Below are 12,078 nucleotides of genomic sequence, written 5' to 3'. Positions count from 1 at the left end.
TTAAATCACACGGCACAACACGTAATTAAATAAACAACCCTAGGCAATAATAAAATCAACACGACATCACGAAAACGCTGACAAACACAATCACAAATAATCGGACAATACGAAAACTCTAATATATTCGAAATACAGTCAAAATACCGACAAACAAACAATTAAAAAAAACGCACAAAACCTAATCGAAGCGATGCCACGCACGAAAGAGATAAGCGAGATAAATACGAGGCAACGATATCGGTCAGGTTTTGCTAAAACAACGAAATACAACACGGTAAGCAACGAAAACACACAAAACCTAATCAAACCAGTTGTCACGCGAAGTTTAAGAAATTGAGATGAATACGAGACAACAAGATTAATCAAGATGTGGTCAACAAAGCCAAAGTCAAATTTTGGGGTGCGACAGATGCCCCTATTTAATTAACTTAGGCCAGATAGCCGGAGGCTATCGAATGGCGTAAGGTAATTAAATATGACAAACGCCACAAAATTTGACCGCAAATGCACGTATGCATGATGCAAAAGACAGACAGACACAGAGACACAGGAGTGCAAACTCTACTGGGGAAGGACATACACCGACTCAATGCATGAAGGTAAACACTGAGAATACTCAGCTGGGGAAGATTCACTACCTATTCATAGATGGAAAATAGGAGGAAAAGAGATATCGACTCAATGTTGACGATACATCATTATCTCATAGATGAAAGTGGGAAAAGATCAATATAACAAGAGTACTGATGTGACAGTACATTACCAACTCAAAGATGGAGGTAACAGAAAAGATGAATACCAACTCGAGGATGAAGGTATAACAAGGGCATAATAAGAATCGAACTGCGTTAACTCATGGTTGACAGCTCACTACCCACTCATTGGTGAGGTAAACAGGACATGCCAACTCAAAGTTGAAAGCAAGCTTCAAAAGATTGATAATAACACTGCTAGGGAAATCAAATTCCAACTCATTGATGATGGTGTAGATGAGGAATCAGATCTAAGGATCATTGTGCAGACTTACAGTTGAATGCACATTACCAACTCATTGATGAGGTAGACAGAGAAATGCCGACTCAAAGTTGAAGGCAACCACCGATTCATTGACAAAGGTGTTTAAAAGAATTTAGAACATATTCTCCTGGAGATGTTTATCATTACCGACTCAAAGATGACGGTGGAAGGACAAAATGTACCTAACTCATAGATGAAGGTACTCCATCAACTCAAAGACGAAGATGGAATCAGAAGTTATCTGTGCAAACTCAAAGATGAAAGCACACTATCAGTTCAACAAGGATCAAACATACCCTACTCATAGATGAAGGTACTCCATCAACTCAAAGACGAAGATGGAATCACAGGAAAATGTGCGAACTCAAAGATGAATGCGTACTACCAGCTCATAGATGAGGGCTCACTATGTACCTAAATCATAGATGAAGGTACTCCATCAACTCAAAGACGGAGATGGAAACATAAGAAAATTGTGCTGACTCAAAGACGAAAGCACGTTACCAACTCAAAGATGAAGGTAACAGGATAAAGTGTACCTAACTCATAGATGAAGGCATTCCATCAACTCAAAGACGAAGATGGAATCAAAAGAAACCTGTGCAAGCTCAAAGATGAATGCACACTACTAGCTCATAGATGACGGTACTTCACCAACTCAAAGACGAAGGTGGAATCAAAAGAAATCTTGCTAACTCAAAGATGAATGCATATTACCAGCTCAAAGTTGCAGGTACTTCACCAACTCAAAGACGAAGGTGGAATCAAAAGGAATCGGTGCTAAACTCAAAGACGAAAGCACGCTACCAGCTCAAAGTTGCAGGTAGAACCATGGAACTTTCTGTGAGGATGTTATCAACTCATAGATGAAGATAGTAATTAATTTATCTGAGGGATAACAAAGGTTACCACTCATGGATGTAGGTAACTCAAGTTTGTAACGGGTACCAACTCAAAGATGAAGGTATAAAGGACTTGGACACAATATCTGTCATGTCTGTTTTACTGAATGAGAGTCACAAAGACTATATTGTTGCCTTCTTTTACTGGCAATTTCTGAGCTTTATCTGGAGACACGAGGTTCAAACTAGGATAGAACTAGAATGAAACGGTCAAACAAGACTTCAACTGAAGAGGAATGAACTCATCAGGATTTACAACTGAAATAACCATCTTCCACGAGGCATAGATCTCTGTGGGGAACATGACCAATAAAAGGTATTTTGCTGCTTATGAGGATACTCTATATGGAGAGATTGACTCAACCCACAATATAAACAAGGAAACAAGGTGCATATGAATGCAAGCATGATATGTCATAGATATGCATGAATATTTAGTAATGAATGCATGATGGACAGACAAAACTAGGAATAACTAAAAATGTTTAACAGCTGCATAAGGACTTGCTGGAGATTTGCACTGAGACTCGCTGGGGAGTAGTACAAAGACTTGCTGGGGAATTGGTACAAGAGCACCATATCCAGGTTTCTTTAAAAGTCTGTCTCTGCTGAGGATTCCGTAGAAGAATGGAGATGCCTTCTACTTCAAAAATGCAGGAGATTCCCTGTGGTTCTTGAATTTGTGAGGCATATGAGGATTGGACCTTTCTGAGGACTCCACTGGGGATACAAGGTGTTATCCTCTGGAAATAAGATGATATTGTAAGAGAAGTCCTGCAATTCTTGAATTTGCTGATAATGCAGAAGGGATTATTCTTCTGGAAGACTCCGCTGGGGATAAAGTCCGCTGGGGATAGGTGGTATCTTTCCAGGGAATAAGAATATAGGGGAAGTCTATCCTTGATTTTTTTGCTTTAATTATCATGGAGACTTTCTGTATCTGAAGACTCTGCAGGGGATTATGGTATCTGATATCTGGTTATGAGATCTTTCCTCTAGGAGACTCTGCCGGGGAACAGTGATGTCTGACCTTTGAATATAAATGAGAATTCAGGAGAAATCCTGCAATTCTTGAATTTGCTTAAAATGCATAACACACTCTTCTTTTACTACAAAACATTACTGAGGAGGAGACATATCCTTCTATTGAATGGACAGAGAACAACAGGAGATTCCCTGTAGTTTCTGAATATCAACTTTCTTCACTCGCTGAGGGATGGAGACCTCTGTATTACTCCTGCTCAGGGAAATCAAATCTTCCTTCTCATCCTCTGCTGGGGACATTGCTGATCCCTCCTTAATAAATTACTGGGGAAATACCTGTAGTAATCCCATAGGCCAAATCTGTAACTTAAAACCTGGATCAAAGTCTTCATGATCAATTAACTGGGGAGTCTTCATGATCAATTAACTGGGGAGTCTTCATGCCCCAAGTGAAGGGAACAATCTTCTTGAAATATTTCTTGCATGATCTCTTGAGGAAAACTAGGAAGCAAAACTGGGGATATCCAGAATCACAACCTCTGCTGGAGAAATATTACTGCCAAGACACCTGTGGAGATCTTTTCATCATATACATATGAGGATAGTAACATGAACATGTCTAGTTGGAATCACATGATTTTTGAATTACTGGGACCACATGTCTCAATCCTTTTATTGATGTCCACAAATCAAAATAAATAATCTTTATATTTTTCAAAAACTTTTTTTAATTCAAAACTTTTGTTTCAAAACATATCTGTCAAAGTAAAAGAACTTTCGTAAATGGAAATGAAAATTAAGAGTGCCAAGAAATATAGAAAGGCTCAAATTGATTTGATAGGATGGTAATCAGCCAACATCGTGATTCCATAGATCTTTACAAATTGGAAAATGGTAATTTCGTGGAAAAAGGGTACGTTGAACTACAATGACATCATTCTCTCTTCCACTTTTGACCTGTATTGCAGCCTTGAGAAAGTTGGAGAACTGTTGAAAATATTCTGATACTTCAATGATCTTATCTCTGTTATGCAGTTACTTGCCTGAAATCCCTAACTTTTGCCTAGATTGCCCTTTCGGGTTTTCAATCTACCGGGATAATATTCTCTTTGTTTTTTTATGTCTCTAATTTCTGCTTGGACCGCCCTTTCAGGTTTTCAGTCCACCGAGACGCTCATTTTTGCCTAAGCCGCCCTTTCGGGTTTTCAACTTAGCGAGCTGTTCTTTTCATTTTTTAGGCGAAGTATTTCTTGACTGCATCTGTATTCACGGGACGTGGAAGCTCTTCACCATCCATGTTTGTAAGAATTAAAGCACCGCCTGAGAAGGCTTTCTTGACAACATAGGGTCCTTCATAGTTAGGAGTCCACTTGCCCCTAGAATCATTGTGAAATAGTATCATCTTCTTGAGCACAAGGTCACCCTCTTTGAATTCTCTCGGCTTAACCTTCCTATCAAATGCCTGCTTCATTCTCTTTTGATATAACTGTCCATGGCACAAGGCAGTCATTCTTTTTTCTTCAATCAAATTCAACTGATCGTATCTGCTTTGACACCATTCAGCCTCTGACAACTGAGTTTCCATTAGTATCCTCATTGATGGAATTTCAACCTCTATCAGTAACACAGCTTCCATACCGTATACAAGTGAAAATGGGGTTGCCCCAGTTGAAGTACGGACTGATGTTCTATATCCGTGTAGTGCAAAAGGCAGCATTTCATGCCAATCTTTGTAGGTAACAACCATCTTTTGAATGATCTTCTTGATATTCTTATTTGCAGCTTCAACTGCCCCATTCATCTTGGGACGGTAAGGAGAAGAGTTGTGATGCTCGATCCTGAAACTTTCACATAATTCATCCATCATTTTGTTGTTCAGATTGGAGCCATTGTCAGTGATGATCTTGTTTGGAATGCCATATCGGCAAATGAGATTATTTTTGATGAATCTGACCACCACTTGCTTTGTCACCTTTGCATACGAAGTTGCTTCCACCCATTTGGTGAAGTAATCAATTGCCACGAGAATGAAACGGTGTCCGTTGGAAGCTTTGGGTTCAATCATACCGATCATGTCAATGCCCCACATTGAGAATGGCCAAGGAGCAGAAATCACATTCAAAAAGGTTGGTGGTACATGAACCTTATCAGCGTAGATCTGACATTTGTGACACTTCTTTACAAATTTGCAGCAATCTGATTCCATGGTCAACCAGTAGTAACCAGCTCTCAACATCTTTCTTGACATAGAGTGGCCGTTTGCATGAGTACCAAAGGACCCTTCGTGAACTTCTTTCATCAACATTTCTGCTTCCTTTTTGTCAACACATCTGAGTAAGACCATGTCATAATTCCTCTTATAGAGCACATTCTGATTAAGGAAGAAACTGCCTGACAATCTTCTCAAAGTCTTTTTATCTTTTTTTGTTGCTCCAAGAGGATACTCCTGAGTCTGAAGGAAATGCTTGATATCGTGGTACCATGGTTTATCATCAAAATTGGCCTCAGCTGTAAACACATGTGCTGGTCTATCAAGTCGCTTGATCACAATTCTGGGTACTTCGTTTGGAAAACCCACTTGATACATTGAAGACAACGTAGCTAGAGCATCCGCCATATGATTCTCATCCCGAGGAATGTGATGCAATTCAACCTTGGTGAAGAAAGTCAACAATCTTCTTGCATAGTCTTTGTATGGGATCAAGCCAGGGTGGCGTGTTTCCCATTCTCCTTTGATCTGATTGATAACTAACGCTGAGTCACCATAAACAGTAAGATTTTTGATGCGGAGGTCAATGGCTTCTTCAAGACCCATGATACAGGCTTCATATTCAGCAATGTTGTTTGTACATTCAAAGCAAATTCTTGCCGTGAAAGGAATATGAGAACCTTCTGGAGTGATAATGACTGCACCTACTCCATGTCCATAAACGTTGGAAGCTCCATCAAATACTAAACCCCATTGAGAATCTGGTTCAGGTCCTTCTTCAGGAAGTGGCTCTTTACAATCTCTGGATTTTAGGAACATGACATCTTCATCAGGAAACTCATCCTCATTATCATCGTGATCTTCAACGGGTTGGTGAGCAAGGTACTCAGCCAACACACTGCTCTTGATAGCTTTCTGGGTATGATACTCAATGTCGTATTCTGATAACAGCATCTGCCATCTTGCAATCTTACCAGTGAGTGCAGGCTTCTCAAAAATGTACTTGATTGGATCCATTTTGGATATCAACCAAGTGGTGTGACTTAACATATACTGCCTCAATCTCTTAGCAGCCCAAGCCAATGCACAACATGTCTTCTCGAGTAAGGAGTATCGTGATTCACAGTCAGTAAATTTCTTGCTTAAGTAGTAAATGGCATGCTCTTTCTTTCCAATTTCGTCTTGTTGACCCAGAATACAGCCCATAGAATTCTCAAGCACTGTCAAATACATAACCAACGGTCTTCCAGCAACAGGTGGTAACAAGATAGGAGGCTCCATGAGGTACTCTTTGATATTGTCAAATGCTTTCTGACAATCCTCTGTCCAAACACAATTCTGACTCTTTCTCAGCAATTTGAAGATAGGTTCACAAGTGGCAGTCATGTGAGAAATAAACCGGGATATGTAATTCAATCGTCCTAGAAAACCTCTCACTTGCCTTTCTGTTTTTGGTGCGGGCATCTCTTGGATAGCTTTTACTTTATCTGGATCAACTTCAATGCCTTTTTGGCCGACAATGAAGCCCAAGAGTTTACCTGACCTGACGCCAAATGTGCATTTGTTCGGATTGAGGCGAAGACGGAACTTCCTCAATCGTTGAAACAGCTTCAATAGATCTACTAAGTGACCTTCTTCTGAACGAGACTTCGCGATCATGTCATCCACATAAACCTCAATCTCTTTGTGCATCATGTCGTGAAAGAGCGTTGTCATGGCTCGCTGGTAAGTAGCACCTGCGTTCTTCAACCCAAACGGCATCACTTGATAACAGAATGTTCCCCATGGTGTTATGAATGTAGTTTTTTCCATGTCTTCGGGAGCCATTTTGATCTGGTTATACCCGGAGAATCCGTCCATGAAGGAGAATATGTCAAACTTTGTTGTATTGTCTACCAACATGTCAATGTGAGGCAGGGGGAAATCATCCTTTGGGCTTGCTCTATTTAAGTCACGATAGTCGACACACATTCGTACCTTCCCGTCCTTCTTAGGAACTGGCACAATATTTGCTATCCACTCTGGATACACTGAAGTGGCAAGAAAACCAACATCTATTTGCTTCAGAACTTCTTCTTTAATTTTGACGGCCATATCTGGATGTGTTCTTCTTAATTTCTGTTTGACCGGTGGACATTCTGGCTTCAAAGGTAGCTTGTGCTCTACGATGTCAGTGTCGAGACCAGGCATATCTTGATAAGACCAAGCAAACACATCTACATACTCTTTCAACAGGCTGATCAATTGCTCCTTGACCTGTGGGGATAACAATGCTCCAATTTTGACTTCTTTCACATTTTCTTCCGAACCCAAGTTGACTGTTTCCAAAGGCTCCTTGTATGGCTGAATAGTGTCTTCTTCATTTTCAAGCTGGCGGGCGACCTCTTCTGGAATCTCATCCCACTCTTCCTCTTCAGCTTCGAATACAGAATGTTCAAAGTTGGGAGAGGGCATGATGTCATTGTGTTCAACGGGTTTAAGTAACCTGTACAAACAATTATTTTTAGAGGACTGACCATGACATGAAAAAATGTGTTCTTTTTAAGGTTTTTTTTGTGTTACCATTTTCCGAAAAAGCTGAAAAGATAAAAGGACACAAGTGTATAGGAACACAAAAGATCTTTTTCATGGATAGTACGTTTTTGACAAAAGTGCCCATTTTACAAAATTAATGCTTCGCGCTTTGGGCTAAAGCGGAAGATTTTTGAAAACTGAAAAGCTTAATTACTTTGATATGTGGACACAATGTGGGATGTCAACTGCGGTCCAGTTCTTCATAACTACTCCTGGTGTCACAAATCTGGGGCCTTCGTCTTCTGTCTTTCCCTCAAAAGTATCCTCCTCAACTGCTACCATGTTGATAAACCCACCGCTGTGAAAGATATCTTTGAAAGGTCGCACCACTGAAGTCTGCACTTGTTTTCCATCAACAAAGCCTAATCCTGCATGGTTAACGTTTTCTGGCAACTCTATCACCTTGCCCCATATTTCTGTAGGACCTGTCTTGACAATCTGCTGGGCGTCTTTGAATGACGCGATTGAACCTTCACTTTTCTTGTAATCATCGATGGTCAGGGCCTGAAATGGAGTTTGAACAGCCGTTTCGTCTGCTTCTATCACACTAAACGATGAAAGGTGGCTAATCAGCATAGCCTGCTCCCCATTAACCGTCACTATTTGCCCATTCTTGAAAAATTTAACTTCTGGTGTAACGTGGATGTAATGGCACCCGCCTCATGAATCCATGGGCGTCCGAGCAGACAGCTATAAGCTGGAACTATATCCATAACCTGGAAAGTGATCTGGAATACATGTGGTCCAATACCAATAGGCAAATCAACTTCTCCAATGACTGATTTTCTTGATCCATCGAACGCTTTCACAATAATTCCACTGTGCCGCATTTGCCCCCCTTTGTACTTTAGCTTCACCAAGGTAGACTTGGGCATGACATTCAGAGATGAACCGGTGTCAATTAGGATATTAGACAAAGAATCCCCTTGACAATTGGCTGAGATATGGAGAGCGAAGTTGTGATTCTTTCCTTCTTCTGGCAGTTCTTCATCACAAAAGCCTAAGCCATTGCACGAAGTGATGCTGCCTACAACATTGTTGAACTGCTCTGTTGTTATATCCTGTTCTACAAAGGCTTGATCAAGCACCTTCAGTAGTGCTTCTCTGTGGACAGCTGAATTCAATAATAAGGACAGGATCGAGATTTTTGACGGTGTCTGTAGCAACTGATCTACCACTTTGTAGTCACTGAGCTTGATAATTCTAAGTAGTTCATCTGTTTCTTTATCAAGGGTTGAATTGCTTGTTTGCCCTTCTGCTTCTCTTGTCACTGGTACCACGACTACTGGATCTTTCTCAACATTTCTACTTGGGATAACCGGCGGAGCGAACACGCGGCCACTGCGCGTCATTCGGCTATTTGCTGCGATATTGGTAACTGAGGCTAAGGTTTTAATCTCGACCTCTTTACCGTTCTCAATAATAGTTGCTGCATAGCGGTAGGGGACCGCTTTATCTGAAGTGTAAGGCATTGGGCCCGGAGGGCAAATCACCACTGGCTCCCTCGGATGATAAGCTATCTCTACTTTCTCTGGAATGTTGAAGCAAGGAATGATGACATTCACCTCTTGTTCTTGTGATTCTGGAGAACTCACTTGTCTAGAAATCTGAATCAAACCCTGATCAAGGACGCCTTGCAAATCATCTTGAATCTTTCTACAACCTCTTGAATTGACTGAACATGTACCACAGATCTGGTGGTCATGTTGGAATAGACCATGAGCACATAAAACAGAATGAATTTCAACCAAAGACCGCCGAATCTCCTCTATCTTCGTAACACATTGTTCATTGAGACAAACTTCTATATTGTTCATTGATGAAGGACCATGACTTGGCATTGGATTGTCCTTCACATTGGGACCCATGTTCTTGAAGGTCAGGATACCTGCTCTTGTCAACTTCTGTACTTCCAACTTTAAAGCAAAACAGTTGTCTAAGTCATGACCTGGAGCATTCTGATGAAAGGGACAAGATACCTCTGGCTTGTACCACCAAGGTAGCACTTCTGGTACAAGAGGTCGTGGTCGTGGTTGCACAAGGTTTTTAGTGATCAAAGTTGGATACAATTCTGCATATGACATTGGAATTGGATCAAAATTGGTTCTTCTTTGCTGCTGTGGTGGACGTTGTTGTAACTGATGTTGATGTTGTTGAGATTGATGTTGTTGCTGATACTGAGTATTCTGTTGGAAGCGGTTGGCACGCTGCTGAGGGTATTGGACTTGAACTGGAGCGGAAGTGATTACTGGAGTCACGGCTGCTATATGTTGGTGTTGGGAATGGTAAGGATAATTGATCCTTCTTGGATGATTATAGGACACAGCATTAGTTTCTTGTTCCTTCTTTTTCATAAAACCGCCGTACCTCTTTGCCCCGCTTGAAGATGAACTTCCTTCTCTGACTAGACGCCCTTCTCGAACTGCTTCCTCTAAACGGACTCCCATGTTTACCATGTCAGTAAAGTCTGTAGGAGCGCTTGCAATCATCCTCTCGTAATAAAAATTATCAAGAGTCTTTAAGAACACTTTCGTCATCTCCTTTTCTTCCATAGGTGGAACAACCTGTGCTGCAATTTCGCGCCACCTTTGCGCGTATTCACGGAATGTCTCCTTTTCTCTTTGTTGCATGGACCTCAACTGATCTCGGTCTGGCACATTATCAAGGTTGTATTTGTAATGTTTGATAAAGGCCTCGCCTAAATCATTGAAAGTCTTGATCTGAGAACTGTCTAATCCCATATACCAGCGTAAAGCTGCACCGGTAAGGCTGTCTTGAAAACAATGAATGAGCATCCTTTGGTCGTTGGTGTACATTGACATCTTTCGCACGTACATAACCAAATGGGTCTGTGGACAAGAACTTCCTTTGTACTTTTCAAATTCTGGTAGTTTAAATTTTGCTGGCATCCTTACGTTTGGAACCAAACACATATCATTTACATCTCTGCCAAACAGCTCTTTCCCACGAAGAGCTTTTATCTCTTTTTGTAATTTCGCAAACTGATCCTGGAATTCATCCATTCTATCATTGAGACCAGGATCCTCACTTGGGGTAGGGCCGTGATAGACAGGTTCTCCTAGGTGAGGAGTATAGTGAACAACGGGAGGCACATTAGTGAAGACAGGAGCATTTGGTGGAACGAACTCTTGTTGATATCTATCTTGATTAAGATCCCTGGGTATTTCCCAAGGACGGGATGCTGTGATGGTAACAGAAGTGACTGGGACAGCGTTGATTTCTGAAGCGATGACTGTAGTGACGGGTGTTGCTGTTGTCTGATTCTGAATTTGAGGTTGATTCTGTGCCGAAGTCTGTCCTGAATTATGAACTTGAGCCCTAGCCTGGGCTTCCTCTGCTTGTAGACGGGCGGTTAACATTTGGTTGCGCATCTCTGCTGCCTGTGCTTGCGCCTGGATCTGTGCATCTTGTGCTTCGGCAACCTGAGCTTGTGCTGTTTGAAGTTGAGCAGCTTGGGCTGCTTGGTTTGCTATCAATGTCTCGACCATAGCAGAAAGGCGGTCGACCTGAGCTTTCAATTATCGGTTCTCGTTATCTGTTATCTCCATTCTTCTTTTGTAGTTGGCTCTTGTGTTGTAATTATGCGTCAGCTTGAAATGGATCTGCTGGCGGGAAGCAACTGTTAGAAGACTGGACCAAGACAGACAACCTGTATGCACGTGATACATGGATATGCAAAATGAATGATTTTCCAAGGAACTCTAAGTGAAGGAAAAGATAGAATTGCAAACATTTTTGATAACAAAACAAAATTTTTCATTTTAAGCATTTTTATCAAAATATACAAAGTTATCAACCCAAAATACAACCAAGAAAACCATTTAAGGACATGTGTCATCAGGACGAGCATAAACAAGTAGGAGTTGTCCTTCAAGTCTCTCAATTCTTTCTTCATAGGCCTTCTGCATAAAAGCTTTCTCCTTCACCAAACTGTCTACAAGACCTTTCCATGCACCTGAGGACTGTGGAATCTGGGAGTAATCTGTTGTGCCTGAGGAAAATAAATCCTCTTGCACCCTTGGACGTTTACCTGCACGATCTTCTCCACTCTGCTCCTTTAACTGTCTCTGAAGTTCTTCATTTTCCATTTCGACCACCTGGGCCTTATCCTTCCAAGCGTCTCTCTCTTTCTTGACCCTCTCCAAGGTGGCTTGGAGTTCTTCTTTGTCATCTAGCGGAAGGTAGGGGGTCTTCAACGGAGCGGGTTTGATAGGATCATGATGTGGGTATGGCACTTTCAACTGTATAGCTCTGGCTCTGATCCAATGGAGGTACGGCTCATAGGAGGTACAATCTTTCTTACCCAATTCAAGTCTCCCTTTGCGACAAACACGATGCCAAGCTCTTACTACTTTCTCTTTCATGGTA

At 41.3% G+C, this 12,078-nt stretch overlaps 1 protein-coding gene across 1 annotated transcript; it reads right to left on the bottom strand.

Moving 5' to 3' along the window:
* Window positions 1-8,288: 8,288 nt before the first annotated feature.
* On the bottom strand, window positions 8,289-10,319 carry LOC127104026 (uncharacterized). Its single transcript, XM_051041248.1, has one exon. It carries the CDS (start codon window positions 10,317-10,319, stop codon window positions 8,289-8,291), a length of 2,031 nt encoding a protein of 676 aa, XP_050897205.1.
* Between the last annotated feature and the right edge of the window lie 1,759 nt (window positions 10,320-12,078).

This window comes from Lathyrus oleraceus, chromosome 7 (genome assembly GCF_024323335.1).
Source record: "Lathyrus oleraceus cultivar Zhongwan6 chromosome 7, CAAS_Psat_ZW6_1.0, whole genome shotgun sequence".
Taxonomy (NCBI): Eukaryota; Viridiplantae; Streptophyta; class Magnoliopsida; order Fabales; family Fabaceae; genus Lathyrus; species Lathyrus oleraceus.
Note: the sequence above shows the minus strand (reverse complement) of the source record. Positions and strands in the feature narration are given on the sequence as shown.